General features: G+C 41.1%; 1 protein-coding gene across 1 annotated transcript in view; it reads left to right on the forward strand.

Annotated features, from left to right (window-relative positions):
* The window catches only part of TTN (titin), a 235,038-nt gene that overhangs the window by 183,818 nt on the left and 28,554 nt on the right, over positions 1 to 22,666 (forward strand). The window contains 11 exon segments of the mRNA XM_071434272.1: positions 55 to 360; positions 1,137 to 1,424; positions 1,527 to 1,817; positions 1,912 to 2,199; positions 2,366 to 2,956; positions 3,052 to 3,156; positions 3,671 to 3,868; positions 3,951 to 4,247; positions 4,368 to 4,955; positions 5,049 to 5,351; positions 5,468 to 22,573. Of these exon segments, the coding sequence (XP_071290373.1) occupies positions 55 to 360; positions 1,137 to 1,424; positions 1,527 to 1,817; positions 1,912 to 2,199; positions 2,366 to 2,956; positions 3,052 to 3,156; positions 3,671 to 3,868; positions 3,951 to 4,247; positions 4,368 to 4,955; positions 5,049 to 5,351; positions 5,468 to 22,573 (20,361 nt within the window).

The following is a 22,666-nucleotide window of genomic DNA, read 5'->3' on the forward strand; positions in this document are numbered from 1 at the left end:
AAATATTATCATTCAGCATTTGGTATGCTAACTTTATGTTGTTTTGATTCCCAGATCCTCCTGGCCCACCTGCTTTCCCAAAAGTGGTTGATACTACTCGTAATTCCATAAGCCTGTCATGGAGCAAACCAGCATATGATGGGGGAAGCCCTATCATTGGTTATCTAGTGGAATCAAAACGAGCTGACACAGACAACTGGGTCAGATGCAATCTACCCAAGAATTTACAGGCTACACAATTTGTGGTAACGGGGCTGATGGAGGGTACAGAGTACCAGTTCCGTGTTTATGCTGTCAATAAGATTGGATACAGCGATCCAAGTGATGTTCCGGATAAACACACTGCCAAAGACATTTTAAGTAAGTTCACTGAAAACACATTGCCTTGTTGGCTTTTGCTTCAATTTATGGGATGAGTTTCAAAGAAACACTTTGTCACAGGTCAGGCACAGATTAATTTGGAACATGTTTTTACTCAAAAAATGTGAGCTAAAGGTGGCTAATTTGGAAGAAAACAGAGCAGTTAGGAACAGAATAGAATTTGGTGTCTGCTTTTTTCATTGTATGCTTTATAGCCTTCTGCCTCCTACTGGATCATCAAGATTTTTTGTCTTTTTTTAATCATAATATTAGAATTTTCAGATCTCTCATCTTTCTTAAAACTTTCAGTCACCTTCATATCTTCTAAATAATTCGAAGCCAAGATTACTATTCTAAGCAGCTGTATGATACTCTTTGATTGTATGACACTTGCTCCTTAAGATACAGGCTAGCTTTTGTATACATTTTGCTGTACCTACAAAAGCATTGCTTTATAAAACTATCTTAGTTCAAGAAAAGCATTGGAGTCCAGGGTGCTCTGAAACTCCTTTGAATTCTAGAGAAACTAAGAGCATTTCTAAGATAAATGGTGTAAAGGCAGAAAAAAAAGGAGATGAAATCACTGGAAAAAAAAAAAGTATATTTTCAAATTATCTTCAAACAGGAGTCAGGATACTTACTAACATCATCACAGGCATGAGAAGTTGGGTAGTCCAGCGTAATGCCAGTAAAAGGGGAGTTTTTGTTACTGTAACTTTTGTGATAATCTTAAACATAATGATTTAATTACATGCGTTTTTTTCTTAAACACACAGTTCCACCTGAAGGAGAACTTGATGCAGAACTAAGGAAAGTCCTTGTGCTGCGTGCTGGAGTCACAATGAGACTTTACGTGCCAGTAAGAGGACGTCCACCTCCTAAGATTTCATGGTCTAAAGTGGGTGCCAACCTAAGAGATAGACAAGGATTAGACATCAAATCAACTGATTTTGATACCTTCCTGCGTTGTGAAAATGTAAATAAATACGATGCTGGAAAATATGTCCTCAGTCTGGAGAACAGCTGTGGCAAAAAGTCGTACACCATTGTTGTAAAAGTACTTGGTAAGTTTCAGGGCTTTCCCATTCTAATATATTTGTTAACTTTTTAACTGTTTTTCAAAAGTCTGTTACTAAATCAAATATGGTGGTGTTGTGTTTATCCAGATACTCCAGGCCCGCCCATTAACCTGGTTGTAAAGGACGCATCTAAAGATTCTGCCTACATTACATGGGAACCTCCTCTGGTAGATGGGGGCAGTCCAATCACAAATTATGTTGTTGAAAAACGTGATGCAGAAAGAAAATCATGGTCCACGGTAACAACAGAATGTCCAAAGACAAGCTACAGGATAACTAACTTAGAAGAAGGCAAATCTTACTTCTTCAGAGTTTTTGCTGAAAATGAATATGGTATTGGTGATCCTTGTGAAACTCGTGATGCTGTCAAAGCTTCTGGTAGGAAAAATGAATCCTTTTCACCCATTTTTTTGTTCAAATAATCTTTATTTTTAGCTTGAATGAAAACTTACTATGCTTTTCTTCCTTCCAGAAACACCTGGGCCAGTTGTGGATCTAAAAGCTTCAGCTGTAACAAAATCCTCATGCAATTTGGTATGGAAGAAGCCTATCAGTGATGGTGGAAGCCGTATTTCTGCATATATTGTTGAGGTCCTGATTGGTGAAGATAAATGGCAAGAAGTCATGCGGGGAAAGAACCTCCATTTTTCAATGAGAGACTTAAAAGAAGGACAAGAATACACTTTCAGAGTGAGGGCCCAAAATGATGCTGGATATGGAACTCCATCAGAGATCACAATTGTAGCAAGAGATGATGTTGGTGAGAAGCAAGATCATTAATTCAATGCTTTACTTACCCAAATTATATTTTATGCATACTATCATTACCATGTATACATAGAAATAAGATACCTTTAAAACAGCATCTTAATTTTACCACAGAGTTTATGTGTGGTGGAATAACTGGATTCCTTCATTTTTTACAGCGGCACCTGAACTTGACTTAAGAGATCTACCTGATTTGTGCTATACTGCTAAAGAGGGTAGCAATTTCCGTCTTAAAATCCCTATGAAAGGCAAGCCTGTCCCAACCGTAACTTGGAAGAAGGATGAAGACCAGGCAATTACTGAGAGTGGAAGAGTTGCATTTGAATCTACAGCAGTTAACACCACCCTTGTGGTACATGACTGCCAGAAAGCTGATGCAGGAAAATACACAATAACTCTGAAGAATGTTGCTGGCAGCAAGGAAGGCACTATTTTTATGAAAGTTGTTGGCAAACCTGGCATACCAACAGGTCCAGTGAAATTTGAAGAAGTCACAGCTGATGCCATAACCTTAAAATGGGGCCCTCCAAAAGATGATGGTGGTTCAGAAATCACTAACTATGTTCTAGAGAAGAGAGATAATGTAAACAATAAGTGGGTGACTTGTGCCTCTGCGGTCCAGAAAACCACATTTAGAGTTACAAGACTTCATGAAGGAAATGAATATACATTCAGGATCAGGGCTGAAAATAAATATGGAGTAGGAGAAGGTCTTAAATCAGAGCCTGTCATTGCAAAACATCCATTTGGTAAGTATCCATTATAATTTTTGAAATCTAAAAAATTCATTTTAGAGGTGATAACAATTTTTAACACTGCTGCATTTTTTTTCAATATTGTTTAGATGTCCCAGATGCTCCTCCACCTCCCAATATTGTTGCTGTTCGGCATGAGTCTGTAGCCTTAACATGGACTGATCCCAGAAGAACTGGAGGTTCACCAATCACAGGTACATCCCCCAAAACCTCCCTAGCATTTCAGTAGTTAGTGCTACTTAATAGTTCTTTCTCTCTGTCAAAAGGCAAGATAAAAGTAGCAGGTGTTGATGCACTGACTTGATTGATTAATTGCTTGATTGACTGACTGATTAAGTGACTGATTTCACTGGTTTACTTCCTGTTTAAAAAAGAAATAACTCAAATTTTGGGAAAATACTAACTGAGAAACAATATCTTTTCTCAGAGCCAAAATATGTAAAGAAATAAACGCAGATTCACCTGTATGTGACAATACTTGGGTCTACAAAATTAGCAATTTGCATTTATGAACACCTCCTCATTGCAATTATGTACATCCACCATGTATGTCCTCATCCATTTCTTAACCTGATTTTCAGTGCTCCTCTTGCACAATGCATATACAATGTGCAATATGGGCAGTATGATGTTTCACAATGCTGTGAGAAATTCGGATTTCTAGAAACCCGCCCCCCCCATATTTTTATCTCATAATTTATCTTCTAGGCTATCACATTGAAGTTAAAGAAAGAAATAGTCTTCTGTGGAAGAGAGCAAATACAACACCAATAAGAATGAAAGATTTCAGAGTGACAGGGTTAACTGAAGGTCTGGAATATGAATTCAGAGTAATGGCGATCAATTTGGCTGGAGTAGGTAAACCAAGTCTTCCATCTGAACCAGTTGTGGCACTTGATCCTATTGGTAAGTCATCAGGAGAATAAAAAAGAAAATTCTGAAATTTGAAATAGCTTTTGTTTGACTGCTATTATTTTTTTCCCTCTAGATCCTCCTGGGAAGCCTGAAGTTATCAATGTAACCAGGAGCTCAGTAACACTCATTTGGACAGAACCAAAATATGATGGTGGACATAAATTAACCGGCTATATTGTTGAAAAGCGTGATTTACCCAAAAAGACTTGGATGAAAGCTAATCACGTGAATGTTCCAGACTGTGCATTTACTGTAACTGACCTTACTGAAGGCTGCAAATACGAATTCAGAATTAGAGCAAAGAACACTGCTGGAGCTATCAGTCCTCCATCTGAATCCACAGGAACCATAATATGCAAGGATGAGTATGGTATGTAGATGGCATTGAAAAGGCAGAATTTTACTTGAATAGGTATTATCAGATTTCTTTTGTTTCCTATCTCTGTGTTCTTGTTGTAACAATCAGTATTTTTTGACTTGGTTTTGACAGAGGCACCAAGCATTGTTCTGGATCCTACTTTGAAGGAAGGTTTAACAGTAAAAGCAGGGGAAACCATCACACTATCTGCTATTAGTATCCGTGGCAAACCACCTCCAACTTCAGCATGGTCCAAAGCTGGAAAAGATTTTAGACCCTCAGAGCTTGTGCACATTGAAACCAAACCAACTTCTTCTACTCTAAGTGTCAAATATGCAGCCAGAAAAGATTCTGGAGAATACACCATCACTGCAACCAATCCTTTTGGCACTAAGCAGGAAACTGTACATGTGAAAGTTTTAGATATTCCAGGACCTCCAGGGCCTATTGAGATCAGCAATGTTTCAGCAGAAAAAGCTACTCTTACATGGACACCTCCTGCAGAAGATGGTGGATCACCAGTAAAATCATATGTTCTTGAAAAGAGAGAAACTAGTCGACTGCTCTGGACATTGGTTGCTGAAAACATTGAGAGCTGTAGGCATGTTGTTAGCAAGCTCATTCAAGGAAATGAATATGTTTTCCGTGTCTCAGCTGTAAATCAGTATGGCAAGGGTGAACCAGTACAATCAGAACCAGTTAAAATGGTGGATAGATTTGGTAAGTAGAACAAGCTAAGGAATTCCAGTGTGGTTTTATTAATTTCTAAAGACTTGATTTTTTGTTTAACTATACTTTTTTCTTCCTGAACAGGTCCTCCAGGCCCTCCTGGAAAACCAGAAGTAACAAATGTGACTAAAAATACTGTCACAGTTACCTGGAAAAGGCCAGTCGATGATGGTGGAAGTGAAATCACAGGTTACCATGTCGAGCGAAGAGAAAAGAAAGGTTTAAGATGGGTGAGAGCAACAAAGAAACCAGTTTCAGATCTTAGATGCAAAGTAACTGGTCTTCTGGAAGGAAACGAATATGAATTCCGTGTCAGTGCAGAAAATAGAGCTGGAGTCGGACCACCAAGTGACACTTCAAACTCAGTCCTTTGCAAAGATGTTGCATGTCAGTATCATGCTTTTTCTTTTTGGGGGTGGGTGGGATGGGTAGGGAACACATTCAGAGAGCATATAAATGACTTCTGCTGTAATGTAATGTTTTATCTTTTATTTGTTTTTCAGACCCACCAGGTCCACCTGCAAATCCAAGAGTGACTGATACCACAAAGACAAGTGCATCTTTAGCCTGGAACAAGCCTCACTATGATGGTGGTCTTGAAATCACTGGCTATATAGTAGAGCATCAAAAAGAAGGAGAAGATGAATGGGTGAAAGACACAATAGGGACTGCTTTAAGAATCACTCAATTTGTTGTAGCTCCTCTGCAGACCGGGGCCAAGTATAATTTCCGAATCTCTGCGATGAATGCTGCAGGTGTCGGTGAAGCAGCAATAATTCCAAGTGTGGAAATCGTTGACCGAGAAGAGATTCCTGACTTTGAACTGGATGCTGAGCTAAGAAGAACACTTGTTGTTAGAGCTGGATGCACTATTCGAATTTTTGTACCAATTAAAGGACGTCCAACTCCAGAAGTTACATGGACAAAAGATGATGTTTCGCTCAAAGGACGTGCCAGTATTGAAAATACTGACTCTTTTACACTCTTGATTGTCACAGAGTGCACCAGATATGATGCAGGAAAATATGTAATGACTCTTGAAAATGCTGCTGGTAAGAAGACTGGCTTTGTAAATGTAAAAGTCTTGGATACACCAGGTCCACCAATAAACCTTAAGCCTAGAGAAATAACCAAAGACAGCATAACCCTCCAATGGGATATGCCTCTGGTAGATGGAGGCTCACGTATAACCAACTACATTGTTGAGAAACGCGAATCAACACGGAAGGCATATTCAACAGTCACAACCAACTGCCAGAAGTGTTCCTTCAAGGTTCCTAATTTGGCTGAGGGGTGTGAATACTATTTCAGAGTACTGGCTGAAAATGAGTATGGTATTGGTGAGCCAGCTGAAACTACAGAACCAGTAAAAGCTTCCGAGGCCCCATCCCCACCTGAGAGCCTTAATATTATGGACGTAACACGGAATTCAGTTAGCCTGGCTTGGCCAAAACCAGAACACGATGGTGGCAGCAAGATCACTGGGTATGTAATTGAAGCACAGAGAAAAGGAACCAACCAGTGGGCACACATCACCACTGTAAAAACGCTGGACTGTGTAGTAAAGAATCTAACTGAAAATGAAGAGTATACTTTCCAGGTTATGGCAGTTAACAGTGCTGGAAGAAGTGCCCCAAGGGAAAGCAGACCAGTTATTATCAAGGAGCAAACAATGCTACCAGAGTTTGATCTCCGTGCTATTTACCAGAAAACAGTCATTGCCAAAGCTGGTGACAATATCAAGATTGAAATCCCTGTACTTGGTCGTCCAAGGCCTACTGTGACTTGGAAGAAAGAAGACCAAATACTTAAGCAAACACAAAGGGTAAATTATGAAAATACAGCAACTGCAACCATACTGACCATCAATGAATGCATTCGAAGTGATAGTGGTCAATATCCACTGTCAGCTAAAAATATTGTTGGAGAAGTTAGTGAAGTAATCACAGTTCAGGTTCATGACATACCTGGACCACCTACTGGACCAATCAAATTTGAAGAAATTTCATGTGATTTCCTAACATTCTCATGGGAGCCTCCTTTGAATGATGGTGGTGTACCAATAAGTAACTATGTTGTAGAAATGCGTCAGACCGACAGTACCACGTGGACTGAATTGGCAACTACAGTGATACGCACTACATTTAAAGCCATTCGTCTCACTACTGGAGTTGAGTATCAGTTCCGCGTTAAAGCTCAAAACAGATATGGAGTTGGTCCAGCCATTACTTCAGAGTCTGTAGTTGCCAACTATCCATTTAAGGTACCTGGGCCTCCTGGCACTCCTCAGGTGATTGCAGTCACCAAAGAAACCATGACCATTAGCTGGAATGAGCCAGTTAGTGATGGTGGAAGCCCAATACTAGGATATCACATTGAAAGAAAAGAGCGAAACAGCATTGTTTGGCAGACTGTAAGTAAAATGTTGGTGTCAGGAAATATCTTTAAATCATCTGGACTTACCGATGGCATTGCATATGAATTCCGTGTTATAGCAGAAAACCTGGCTGGGAAGAGTAAGCCAAGCAAGCCATCTGAGCCTGTGTTTGCCCTGGACCCAATAGATCCACCTGGTAAGCCGATACCTCTGAACATTACAAGACATGCAGTTACACTGAAGTGGACTAAACCAGAATATAATGGAGGTTTTAAGATAACTGGCTACACTGTTGAAAAAAGAGACCTTCCTAATGGCCGTTGGCTGAAGGCTAATTTCAGCAATATATTAGAGACTGAATTCACTGTAAGTGGTTTGACAGAAGATGCTGCTTATGAATTCCGTGTCATTGCTAGGAATGCTGGTGGAGCTGTTAGTCAGCCCTCAGAGCCATCAGATGCAATCACTTGTAGAGATGACATTGAAGCACCAAGGATAAAGGTGGATGCTAAATACAAGGACACCATAGTGCTGAAAGCAGGTGAAGTTTTCAGACTTGAGGCTGATGTTTCAGGTCGCCCTCCACCAACTATGACATGGACAAAGGGAGAAAAAGAACTTGAAGACACAGCAAAATTAGAAATAAAAATAGCAGATTTCTCTACCGTTCTCACCAACAAAGATTCCTCAAGAAGAGATGGTGGTGCTTACACACTTACTGCAACAAACCCTGGTGGCTTTGCCAAGCATATCTTCAATGTTAAAGTTCTTGATAGACCTGGTCCCCCAGAAGGGCCTTTGGCTGTGTCTGAAGTCACTGCAGAAAAATGTGTGCTGTCGTGGCTACCCCCACTGGATGATGGAGGAGCAAAGATTGACCATTATGTGGTTGAAAAACGTGAAACAAGTAGATTAGCGTGGACATCTGTAGGCGCAGAAGTTCCAGTGACTAAACTGAAGGTTACTAAACTGTTGAAGGGCAATGAGTACGTGTTCCGAGTTATGGCTGTTAACAAATACGGAGTCGGTGAGCCTCTGGAATCAGAGCCCATTCTTGCAGTAAATCCATATGTTCCACCTGATCCACCTAAAACACCCGAAGTTACAGCAATTACAAAGGATTCTATGGTTGTCTGTTGGGGCCATCCTGATTCTGATGGTGGGAGCCCAATAACTAACTATATTGTAGAACGTCGAGACAAGACTGGTCTACGGTGGGTGAAATGTAACAAAAGGGTTGTTACTGACTTACGTTTTAAAGTGTCTGGACTGACAGAAGGCCATGAATATGAATACAGAGTCATGGCAGAAAATGCTGCTGGTGTCAGTGAGCCAAGCCCAACCAGTCCATTCTATAAAGCCTGTGATACTGTGTTTAAGCCTGGTCCCCCAGGTAATCCTCGTGTTTTGGATAGCAGCAAGTCTTCTATTACAATAGCATGGAACAAACCAATATATGATGGTGGTTCAGAGATCACAGGTTACATGGTTGAGATTGCTCTACCTGAAGAAGATGAGTGGAAGATTGTAACTCCACCAGTGGGTCTAAAGGCCACTTCTTTTACCATCACTGACTTGAAAGAAAACCAAGAGTATAAAATACGGATATATGCTATGAACTCTGAAGGTCTTGGGGAACCTGCTCTTGTTCCTGGCACTCCAAAAGCTGAAGAAAGAATGCTACCTCCAGAGATTGAACTTGACGCAGAGCTACGTAAAGTTGTAACTATTAGAGCTTGCTGTACTCTGAGACTCTTTGTCCCAATTAAAGGAAGACCAGCACCTGAAGTTAAATGGACAAGAGAACATGGGGAATCTTTGGATAGAGCAAGCATTGAATCAACAAGTTCTTATACTTTACTTATTGTTGAAAATGTAAATAGATTTGATAGTGGCAAATACATACTGACAATTGAAAACAGCTCAGGTAGTAAAACAGCTTTTGTGAACGTCAGAGTTCTTGATACTCCAGGGGCACCTCAAGATTTGAAAATAAAGGAAGTTACAAAATCTTCAGTTACACTCACATGGGAGCCTCCTCTCATAGATGGTGGCTCTAAAATAAAAAATTACATAGTTGAAAAGCGTGAATCAACAAGAAAAGCTTATTCAACTGTTAATGCGAATTGCCACAAGACCAGCTGGAAAGTTGATTCACTGCAGGAAGGCTGCAACTACTACTTCAGAGTCCTTGCTGAAAATGAGTATGGAATAGGCCTTCCAGTTGAAACTTCAGAATCCGTAAAAGTGTCAGAAAGACCACTTCCACCAGGGAAAATAACTTTGTTGGATGTGACAAGAAATAGTGTAACCTTATCTTGGGAAAAACCCGAACACGATGGTGGTAGCAGAATTCTGGGCTATATTGTAGAAATGCAAAGCAAAGGCAGTGAAAAGTGGTCAACCTGTGCTACCGTAAAAGTTACTGAAGCCACCATCACAGGACTGATCCAAGGTGAAGAATACACCTTCCGTGTTTCAGCTCAGAATGAGAAAGGTATCAGTGATCCTCGCCAGCTGGGTATTCCAGTGGTTGCAAAAGATCTTGTGATCCCCCCAGCTTTCAAACTACTGTTTACCACTTTCAGTGTTCTAGCAGGAGAGGACTTAAAGGTTGATGTTCCTTTTGTTGGTCGACCCAAACCAGCAGTGTCTTGGCATAAAGACAATGTGGCACTGAAGCAAACTACAAGAGTAAATGCAGAAAGCTCAGAAAACAACACAGTGTTAACAATAAAAGAAGCATGCAGAGAAGATGTGGGATCATATTTAGTTAAACTTACAAACTCTGCTGGTGAAGCAGCTGAGACACTAAATATTGTTGTCCTTGACAAACCAGGACCTCCAACTGGACCAGTAAAAGTAGATGAAGTCACAGCAGATAGTATTACCATTTCCTGGGAACCACCCAAGTATGATGGTGGTAGCTCTATCAATAATTACATTGTAGAAAGAAGAGACACTTCCACCACGACTTGGCATATTGTGTCAGCTACTGTTGCTAGAACAACTATAAAAGCATGTCGTTTAAAGACTGGCTGTGAATATCAGTTCAGAATTGCAGCTGAGAACAGATATGGGAAGAGTACGTATCTCACCTCAGAGTCAATAGTAGCCCAATACCCATTTAAAGTTCCTGGTCCACCTGGAACTCCTTTTGTTACAAATATCACAAAAGACAGCATGGTGGTACAATGGCACGAACCGGTCAACGATGGCGGTAGCAGGATCATTGGTTATCACTTGGAGCGCAAAGAAAGAAACAGCATTCTGTGGGCTAAACTGAATAAAACACCTCTTCCAGATACCAAATTTAAGACAACTGGCCTTGAGGAAGGTCTTGAATATGAATTCAGAGTCTCTGCAGAAAACATAGTGGGAATTGGAAAGGCAAGTAGAGCATCTGAATGCTATACTGCACGTGACCCATGTGACCCTCCAGGTCGTCCAGAACCTATAATTGTCACAAGAAGCTCAGTAACACTCCAGTGGAAGAAACCTATATATGATGGTGGAAGTAAAATCACAGGTTATGTTGTTGAAAAGAAGGAATTACCTGATGGCCGTTGGATGAAAGCAAGCTTTACAAATGTCATTGATACTCAGTTTGAAGTAACTGGTCTAGTCGAAAACCAGAGATACGAGTTTCGTGTTATAGCACGAAATGCTGCAGGTGTTTTCAGTGAACCGTCTGAGAGCTCAGGGGCAATTACAGCAAGAGATGAGGTAGAACCACCTCAAATAAGTATGGATCCAAAATTCAGAGACACTATTGTAGTGCATGCTGGTGAGTCATTCAAGCTTGATGCTGATGTTCATGGCAAACCAATACCTTCCATTCAGTGGTTAAAAGGTGATCGTGAGCTGACAAGCACTGCTCATATGGAAATAAAAACTACTGATTTTGCAACAAGCCTCAGTGTGAAGGAAGCCACGAGAGTTGACAGTGGGCAGTATGTACTACTGGCAAAGAATGTGGCAGGTGAAAAGAAGGTTCCTGTTAACGTCAAAGTTCTTGATAGACCTGGACCTCCAGAAGGACCTGTTGAGTTTACAGGTGTTACAGCTGAAAAATGCACACTGTCATGGAAACCTCCACTACAAGATGGTGGTAGTGATATTTCACACTACGTTGTAGAAAAAAGGGAAACCAGTCGCTTGGTGTGGACTATTGTTGACTCAAATGTGCAAACCCTGAACTGCAAAGTTACAAAACTTCTAGAAGGAAATGAGTATGTTTTCCGCATCATGGCAGTAAATAAATACGGTGTTGGTGAACCTCTTGAGTCCGACCCAGTAGTCGCAAAGAACCCATTTGTTGTGCCACTTCCTCCAAAGGCTCCAGAAGTCACAGCAGTTACCAAGGATTCTATGATAGTTGTATGGGAAAGACCAGCCTCAGATGGTGGCAGTGAAATCCTTGGCTACGTCCTTGAAAAACGAGATAAGGAAGGCATTCGCTGGACAAGATGTAACAAACGCCTGATAAGTGAACTGCGATACAGAGTGACTGGTCTTATAGAAAATCATGATTATGAGTACAGAGTTTCAGCTGAAAATGCTGCTGGTCTTAGTGAACCAAGTCCACCTTCTACTTACTACAAAGCATGTGATCCTATTTACAAGCCAGGTCCACCCAATAATCCTAAAGTTACGGATGTCACAAGATCTTCAGTTTTTCTTTCATGGGGTAAACCCATATATGACGGTGGCTCTGAAATTCAGGGATACATTGTGGAAAAATGTGATGTAAGTGATGGTGAATGGTCAATTTGTACCCCTCCAACTGGAATTAAGAATACTCACATGGAAGTAGAAAAATTAGTGGAAAAACACGAATACAAATTCCGCATATGTGCAGTTAATAAAGCAGGAGTTGGAGAGCATGCAGATATTCCTGGTTCTGTTATTGTAGAAGAGAAGATGGAGGCACCAGACCTTGACCTTGACATGGAATTAAGGAAGATTGTAAATGTGAGAGCAGGAGGTTCCTTAAGACTGTTTGTTCCCATCAGAGGTCGTCCAACACCTGAAGTAAAATGGGGTAAAGTGGAAGGTGACATCAGAGAAGCAGCTATTATTGATACCACTAGTAGCTTTACTTCCCTTGTTCTAGATAATGTTAACAGATTTGATAGCGGAAAATATACTCTGACCTTGGAAAACAGCAGTGGAACAAAGTCTGCATTTGTCAGTGTAAGAGTACTGGATACCCCAAGTGCACCTGTTAATTTAAAAATCAGAGAGATCACTAAAGACTCTGTTTCACTTTCATGGGAGCCTCCTCTCTTGGATGGTGGAGCAAAAATAAAGAATTTCATTATTGAAAAGCGTGAAGCAACAAGAAAAGCATATGCAGCTGTTGTAACAAACTGCCACAAGACTTCATGGAAAGTAGATCAACTTCAGGAGGGCTGCTATTACTTCTTCAGAATCTCTGCTGAGAATGAATATGGAATTGGCCTCCCTGCAGAAACCAGCGACCCAATTAAAGTTGCTGAAGTTCCACAGCCTCCTGGGAAAATAACAGTTGATGATGTCACAAGAAACAGTGTCTCACTAAGCTGGGCAAAACCTGAGCATGATGGTGGTAGCAAAATTATACAATATATTGTTGAAATGCAAGCAAAGGGTAGTGAGAAGTGGTCAGAGTGTGCTCGTGTTAAAACACTTGAAGCAGTTGTTACTAATCTAACTCAAGGGGAAGAATATCTTTTTAGAGTAATGGCTGTAAATGAAAAGGGTAAGAGTGATCCTCGAGCACTTGCAGTTCCAATCGTTGCCAAAGACCTGGTGATTGAACCTGATGTAAGACCTGCTTTCCACAGTTACAGTGTTCAGGTGGGACAGGACCTAAAAGTAGAAATACCAATTGCAGGTCGACCTAAGCCAACTGTTACCTGGGTTAAAGATGGCCAGCCATTGAAGCAGACAACAAGAGTCAATGTTAGTGATTCAACTGACCTCACTGTATTGAATCTTAAGGAAACTAGCAAAGAAGACAGTGGCACTTATGAAATCACTGTGGCTAATGTTGTTGGGCAAAAGTCTGCCTCTGTTGAAATTATTACTCTAGACAAACCTGACCCGCCAGTTGGACCTGTAAAGTTTGATGAAATAAGTGCAGAAAGTATTACCCTGTCATGGAATCCCCCAGTGTACACAGGCGGCTGCCAAATCACCAACTATATTGTGCACAAGAGAGATACAACAACCACTGTATGGGAAACAGTTTCAGCTACTGTTGCAAGAACTACACTGAAGGTGACTAAACTGAAAACTGGTTCAGAATACCAGTTCAGAATATTTGCTGAGAACAGGTATGGGCAGAGTTTTGCATTGGAATCTGCACCCGTTGTAGCACAGTATCCCTACAAGGAACCAGGACCTCCTGGCACACCATTTGTGACAACAGTTACAAAAGACTCCATGGTTGTACAATGGCACGAACCAGTAAATGATGGTGGCAGTAGAGTGTTGGGCTACCATCTTGAGAGAAAGGAGAAAAACAGCATCCTATGGACTAAAGTAAACAAGACTATTATTCAGGACACAAGTTTTAAGACAAATAACCTTGAAGAAGGAATTGAGTATGAGTTTCGAGTTTCTGCTGAAAACATTGTTGGTGTAGGCAGAACAAGTAAAGTTTCTGAGTGCTATGTAGCTCGTGATCCATGTGATCCTCCAGGTCGCCCAGAAGCTATCATAATAAAAAGAAGCTCTATTACTCTACAGTGGACCAAACCAGAATATGATGGTGGAAGCAAGGTTACTGGTTATATTGTAGAGAAACGTGACTTACCAGATGGTCGCTGGATGAAAGCGAGCTTCACAAATATCATTGAAACTCAGTTCACTGTAACAGGACTTACTGAAGACCAAAGATATGAATTTAGAGTAATTGCAAAGAATGCTGCAGGTACAATAAGTAAACCTTCTGACAGTACAGGACCAATAACAGCAAGGGACGAAGTTGAACTTCCACGAATTTCAATGGATCCAAAGTACAAAGACACTATTGTTGTAAATGCTGGTGAGACATTCAGACTTGAGGCTGATGTTCATGGAAAGCCACTACCGACCATTAAGTGGTACAAAGGAGATAAAGAGCTTGAGGACACTGCTAGATATGAAATAAAGAACACCGATTTCAGTGCATTAATAATTGTAAAAGATGCTATTAGAGTTGATGGTGGACAGTACATTCTAGAAGCCTCTAATGTTGCAGGAACAAAGACAGTAACAGTAAACGTAAAAGTCTTGGACAGGCCAGGACCTCCAGAGGGCCCAGTGCAAGTGACAGGAGTTACAGCTGAAAAATGCGCACTGGCATGGGGTCCTCCTCTTCATGATGGTGGCAGTGATATTTCTCATTACATTGTAGAGAAGAGAGAAACTAGCCGCCTGGCATGGACTGTGGTTGCTTCAGAAGTTATACCTACAATGCTGAAAGTAACAAAACTCTTGGAAGGAAATGAATACATCTTCCGTATCATGGCAGTTAACAAATATGGGGTTGGTGAGCCATTAGAATCTGTGCCAGTAATGATGAGAAATCCATTTGTGGTTCCTGGACCACCAAAGGCCTTGGAAATTACCAACATCACGAAGGATTCTATGACTGTGTGCTGGACCCGGCCAGACAGTGATGGAGGTAGTGAAATCGTAGGTTACATTGTAGAAAAGAGAGACCGAGCAGGCATCAGATGGATAAAATGCAATAAACGCCGCATTACAGATTTGCGATTAAGAGTTACAGGTTTAACAGAGGATCATGAATATGAATTCAGAGTTTCTGCTGAAAATGCTGCTGGAGTTGGTGAACCAAGCCAAGTTTCTCCCTACTTCAAAGCTTGTGACCCGATGTTCAAGCCTGGCCCACCTACAAATGCCCATGTTGTGGATACCACGAAAAGTTCAGTTACACTCGGTTGGAGTAAACCTATTTATGATGGTGGTTGTGAAATCCAGGGATACCTTGTTGAAATCTGTAAAGCAGATGAAGATGAATGGTCGCTTGTTACTCCACAGACAGGCATACGCGCCACTCGATTTGAGATCAAAAAGCTTACTGAACATCAAGAATACAAACTACGAGTATGTGCTCTCAACAAGATCGGGGTGGGAGAGGCTGCATCAGTTCCTGGTACTATTAAACCAGAAGACAAACTTGAAGCTCCAGAACTTGATATTGATTCAGAGCTAAGGAAAGGGATAGTGGTAAGAGCTGGTGGGTCTGCTAGGATTCACATACCATTCAGGGGACGACCAACACCTGACATCACATGGTCCCGAGAAGAAGGTGACTTCTCAGAAAAAGTTCAGATTGATAAAGGCATAAACTACACACAACTTTCAATTGACAACTGTGATAGAAATGATGCTGGAAAGTATATTCTTAAACTGGAGAACAGCAGTGGTTCTAAATCTGCATTTGTTACAGTGAAAGTCTTGGACACGCCAGGACCCCCACAAAACTTAGTGGTAAAGGATATAAAGAAGGATTCTGCTGTATTATCTTGGGAGCCACCAATTATTGATGGTGGTGCAAAGGTAAAGAACTATGTAATAGACAAGCGTGAGTCAACCAGGAAGGCATTTGCAAATGTAAGCGCTAAGTGTGCCAAGACAAGTTTTAAAGTTGAAAATCTTACAGAAGGAGCAATTTATTACTTCAGAGTTATGGCTGAAAATGAATATGGAATTGGTGTTCCAGTTGAAACCAGGGATGCTATCAAAGCCTCAGAGCCACCTCTGCCTCCTGGGAAAGTAACACTCACTGATGTCACTCAGAGAAGTGCATCACTTACGTGGGAAAAACCTGAACATGATGGAGGTAGCAGAATTTTGGGATATCTTGTTGAAATGTTGCCTAAAGGAACAGAAAAATGGAGTGTTGTTAGTGAGACCAAAACATGTAATGCAGAGGTGTCTGGTTTGAGTCCAGGACAGGAATATCAATTCCGTGTGATTGCCTACAATGAAAAAGGCAAAAGTGATCCCAGAGCACTTGGAATTCCTGTGATAGCTAAAGACCTGACTATTGAGCCAAGTTTCAAACTGATGTTTAATACATACAGTGTACAAGCTGGAGAAGATCTGAAGGTAGAAGTACCATTTATAGGTAGACCCAAACCTACTATTACTTGGACAAAAGATGAGCAGCCACTGAAACAGACAACCAGATTAAATATTGAGAATACGACAACATCAACTATTTTACATATTAAAGAAAGCAACAGGGAAGACTTTGGTAAATATACCGTGACAGCAACAAATGCAGCAGGTACAGCAACAGAGCACCTGAGCATAATTGTACTAGAAAAGCCTGGCCCACCACGAGGACCCGTCCGCTTTGATGAAATTAGTGCAGACTTTGTTGTTTTATCATGGGAACCACCTGATTATACTGGTGGCTGCCAGATAAGCAACTATATAGTAGAAAAGCGTGACACAAGCACTACCACATGGAACATTGTGTCAGCAACTGTTGCAAGAACAACCATCAAAGCAACAAAGCTTAAAACAGGTTCTGAATACCAGTTCAGGATTTCTGCTGAAAATAGATATGGGAAGAGCTCTCCTTTGGCTTCTAAATCAGTTGTTGTGCAATACCCCTACAAGGTGCCTGGACCACCTGGAACCCCATTTGTTACGGCATCTTCCAAGGACCACATGATTGTACAATGGCATGAACCAGTTAATGACGGAGGAAGCAAAGTTCTTGGCTACCATCTTGAGCGTAAAGATAAGAACAGCATTCTTTGGACAAAACAGAACAAGTCACTTATTGTGGACACCAAATATAAAACAGACGGCCTTGAAGAAGGTCTTGAATATGAGTTCAGAGTTTCTGCTGAAAACATTGTTGGCATTGGCAAAGTCAGCAAAGTATCAGAACTCTATGTTGCCCGAGATCCTTGTGACCCACCTGGCCGCCCAGAGGCCATTGTTGTTACAAGAAGTAATATCACACTGAAGTGGAAAAAGCCAGAATATGATGGTGGAAGCAAAATAACTGGTTATATTGTAGAAAAGAAAGAACTACCAGATGGTCGCTGGATGAAAGCCAGCTTTACAAATGTGTTGGAAACAGAATTTACAGTAAGTGGTCTTGTTGAAAACCAACGATATGAATTCAGAGTAATTGCAAGAAATGCAGCAGGTTGCTTCAGTGAACCATCTGAAAGTACAGGACCTATTACTGCCAGAGATGAAATTGAAGCACCAGGAGCTTCATTGGATCCTAAATACAGAGATGTCATTGTTGTTCATGCTGGAGAAACATTTGTTCTTGAAGCTGATATCCATGGCAAACCTATTCCTGACATTACATGGTCAAAAGATGGTAAAGACCTTGAAGAAACAACTGCAAGAATGGAAATTAAATCTACCATTGAGAAAACAAGTCTCACTGTCAAAGACTGTATAAGAGTAGATGGAGGTCACTATACTCTTAACCTCAAAAATGTTGGTGGCACCAAATCTATACCAATCACTGTGAAAGTGCTTGACAGACCAGGACCTCCAGAAGGACCTTTGAACATTACAGGTGTCACTGCAGAAAAATGCTACTTGTCATGGTCTCCACCTTCACATGACGGTGGTTCTAGTATCTCACATTATATCATTGAGAAGAGAGAGACAAGTAGGCTTTCATGGACACAAGTAGCAACAGATGTGCAGGCTCTAAATCACAAAGTAACCAAACTCCTTCCTGGCAATGAATACATTTTCCGTGTAATGGCAGTGAATAAATATGGAGTTGGAGAACCCTTGGAATCTGAACCAGTTGTGGCTCGTAATCCATACAAGCCCCCTGGTCCTCCTTCAACACCTGAAGTTTCAGCAATCACAAAAGATTCTATGGTGGTAACATGGGGTCGCCCAGAAGACAATGGAGGAGCTGAAATTGAAGGTTACATACTTGAAAAACGAGACAAGGATGGTATCCGGTGGACCAAATGCAATAAGAAAAGGCTGACAGACTTGCGATTCAGAGTAACAGGTCTAACTGATGGGCATTTCTATGAGTTTAGAGTGTCTGCTGAAAATGCTGCAGGGGTAGGGGAACCCAGTGAGCCATCCATTTTCTATCGTGCTTGTGATGTATTATATCCGCCAGGTCCACCTACCAATCCAAAGGTTACAGATACTTCCAGGTCATCAGTTTCCCTTGCCTGGAGTAAGCCCATTTATGATGGTGGCGCTCCTGTTAAAGGATATGTAGTGGAAGTAAAAGAAGCTGCTGCTGATGAATGGACTACCTGTACCCCACCAACAGGCCTACAAGCAAAACAGTTCACCGTGACAAAACTGAAGGAGAACCAGGAGTATAACTTCCGCATCTGTGCCATCAACTCAGAAGGAGTAGGAGAACCTGCAACTATACCTGGTGCAGTCTTGGCAGAGGACAAGACTGAACCTCCTGAAATTGAACTTGATGCGGATCTCAGAAAAGTAGTCACTGTACGTGCTAGTGGTACTTTACGCCTGTTTGTCACCATCAAAGGAAGACCAGAACCTGAAGTTAAATGGGAGAAAGCGGAAGGAACAATTAGTGAGCGAGCTCAGATTGAAGTCACCAGTTCCTACACAATGCTGGTCATTGACAATGTCAATAGATTTGATAGTGGTAGATATAATCTTACTTTAGAGAACAACAGTGGCAAAAAATCCGCTTTTGTTAATGTCAGAGTGCTTGATACACCTAGTGCACCTCTAAACCTGACAGTCAGAGAAGTGAAAAAAGATTTTGTAACTTTAGCCTGGGAAGCACCACTGATTGATGGCGGAGCTAAAATTACCAACTACATAGTTGAAAAGCGAGAATCCACAAGAAAGGCATATGCCACAGTTACAAGCAACTGTACTAAGAATTCCTTCAAGATTACTCAACTACAAGAAGGATGTAGTTATTACTTCCGTGTTCTGGCTGTAAATGAATATGGGGCTGGTTTACCAGCAGAAATTGCTGATCCAGTTAAGGTGTCTGAACCACCTTCTCCACCGTCAAAGGTCATTCTTGTTGACGTGACTCGCAATTCTGCATCGATTAAATGGGAAAAGCCAGAGAGTGATGGTGGTAGTAAAATTACTGGTTATATAGTAGAAATGCAGACTAAAGGAAGCGTAAAATGGAGTGCATGTACACAGGTGAAAACACTGGAAGCAACAGTAACAGGCTTAAGTATGGGAGAAGAGTACAGTTTCAGGGTGATTGCTATTAATGAAAAAGGAAAAAGTGATCCAAGAGAACTTGGTGTCCCAGTCATTGCAAAAGATATTGAAATCCAGCCATCTGTTGAGCTTCTTTTTAACACATTCACAGTGAAAGCTGGAGATGATCTTAAGATTGACATTCCATTCAGAGGGCGACCTCTTCCCACTGTTAGCTGGAAGAAGGATGGGAATCCCTTAAAACAGACAACCAGGGTAAATGTTCAAACATCAAAGACTTTAACTTCACTGTCCATCAAGGAAGCTACAAATGAAGATCTGGGACAGTATGAATTACATCTTTCAAATACTGCTGGAACAACAACAGTTTCTCTAACCGTAGTTGTCCTTGACAGACCAGGACCACCAACTGATGTTAAAATTGATGAAGTTAGTGCTGATAGTGTAACTCTGTCTTGGAAACCTCCAGCATATGATGGTGGATGTCACATTAGCAATTACATTGTGGAGAAGAGAGATACTACCACAACAACATGGGAGGTTGTATCTGCAGCAGTTGCAAGAACATCAATTAAAGTATCTCGGCTCGTCACTGGATCTGAATATCAGTTCCGTGTTTGTGCAGAAAACCGCTATGGGAAGAGCACTTATACTAATTCTCCTTCTGTTGTGGCAGAGTATCCATTTAAGCCTCCAGGTCCACCAGGAACGCCTCGTGTGGCACATGCAACTAAATCTTTCATGATTGTAACTTGGCAGGTACCAGTTAATGATGGAGGCAGCGTAGTACTAGGATACCATTTGGAGCATAAAGAAAGAAGCAGCATTCTTTGGACAAAAGTCAACAAGAGCCTCATAACTGATACACAAATGAAAGTTACAGGTCTTGATGAAGGACTCATGTATGAATATCGTGTGTATGCAGAAAACATTGCTGGAATAGGCAAATGCAGCAAAGCATGTGAACCAGTTGCTGCAAGAGATCCATGTGATCCTCCTGGTCAACCAGAAGTTACTAATATTACAAGAACATCTGTCTCATTGAAGTGGACTAAACCAGAATACGATGGTGGAGCTAAAGTAACAGGATATATAATTGAACGCCGAGAACTACCGGATGGTCGTTGGCTAAAATGTAATTTTACTAATGTGCAAGAAACATACTTTGATGTAGGTGGACTTACAGAAGACCAGCGTTACGAATTCCATGTGATTGCAAAGAATGCTGCTGGACTCTTCAGTCAGCCATCTGAATCAACTGGACCTGTGACCGTGAAAGATGACATAGAGGCTCCAAGAATTATGATGGATGCCAAATTCAGGGATGTTGTAGTTGTGAAAGCTGGAGAAGTGTTTAAAGTCAATGCTGATGTTGCAGGACGGCCAATACCAGTGATTTCATGGACGAAGGATGGCAAGGAGCTCGAAGGAAAAGCTAGAGTTGAAATAGTGTCAACAGATTACACTACTGCAATAACCATTAAGGACTGTATCCGAGGGGATTCAGGACAGTATGTACTAACATTACAGAATGTTGCAGGAACAAAATCTTTGGCAATTAATTGCAAAGTACTTGATAGACCTGGCCCACCTGCAGGTCCATTAGAAATAAATGGCCTTACTGCTGAAAAGTGCCATTTGTCATGGGGACCCCCTCAAGAAAACGGTGGTGCAGATATTGATCATTATATTGTGGAAAAACGTGAGACCAGCAGAATTGCATGGACACTTTGTGAAGGAGAGCTTAAAACAACATCTTGTAAAGTGACAAAATTACTGAAAGGTAATGAATATATTTTCAGAGTAATGGGAGTTAACAAATACGGCGTTGGTGAGCCTCTAGAAAGTGTTGCTGTCAAAGCCCTAGACCCATTTACAATTCCAAGCCCACCTACATCTTTAGAGATCACCAGTGTGAGCAAAGATTCAATAACTCTGTGCTGGGCAAGACCTGAGTCTGATGGAGGCAGTGAGATCTCAGGCTATGTAATTGAAAGGCGTGAGAAAACCAGCCTAAGATGGATTCGTGTAAACAAAAAGCCAGTTTATGATTTAAGAGTGAAATCATCGGGTCTCCGTGAGGGATGTGAATATGAATTCCGGGTTTATGCAGAAAATGCTGCTGGCCTAAGTCTCCCAAGTGAAACCACACCATTGATTAAGGCAGAAGATCCAATCTTCCTGCCATCGCCCCCATCTAAACCTAAGATTATGGATTCTACAAGGTCAAATATCACAATTGGTTGGACAAAGCCACTGTTTGATGGAGGTGCTCCAGTAACAGGATACACAGTTGAATACAAGAAAACTGATGAAACTGACTGGACAACAGCTATTCAGAATTTAAGAGGCACAGAATATACCATAAGTGGATTAACGTCAGGCTCTGAGTATGTTTTTAGAGTGAAATCCATTAACAAAATGGGTGTCAGTGAACCAAGTGATGTCTCAGAACCTCAGGTGGCTAAAGAAAGAGAGGAAGAACCTGCCTTTGAAATTGACAGTGAAATGCGGAAGACTTTAATTGTAAAGGCTGGTGGATCATTCACAATGACTGTTCCTTTCAGAGGCAAACCAGTCCCAAATGTAACATGGAACAAACCAGACACTGATCTCCGTACACGTGCAAGCATTGACACTTCAAGTAATTGTACATCTCTTACTATTGAAAAAGCAACAAGAAATGATTCTGGAAAATATACATTAACATTGCAAAACATCCTGAACACTACCGCCTTGACTTTAATGGTCAAAGTTCTTGATACGCCTGGCCCACCATCTAATGTTGCAACAAAAGACATAACTAAAGAATCTGCTGTGTTATCTTGGGATGTTCCTGAAAATGATGGTGGAGCACCTGTAAAGAACTATGTAATTGAAAAACGAGAAGCTAGCAAAAAGGCGTGGGTCACTGTGACAAACAACTGTCATCGCCTGTCCTACAAAGTGACTGGTTTGCAAGAAGGTGCCATTTACTACTTCCGTGTCTCCGGAGAAAATGAATATGGTGTTGGAGTGCCTTCTGAGACCAAAGACGGAACAAAAATAACAGGTATGTTTTACTATGAAAAAATTTGTTAATACTTAAAATAATATGTGTTTTAAAGTGTTTACTTCAAAATAATGTCAAAAGCTTTAAATCTAC

Source organism: Agelaius tricolor, unplaced genomic scaffold (assembly GCF_023055355.1).
Source record: "Agelaius tricolor isolate 1412-34295 unplaced genomic scaffold, bAgeTri1.0.p SCAF_10, whole genome shotgun sequence".
NCBI lineage: Eukaryota > Metazoa > Chordata > Aves > Passeriformes > Icteridae > Agelaius > Agelaius tricolor.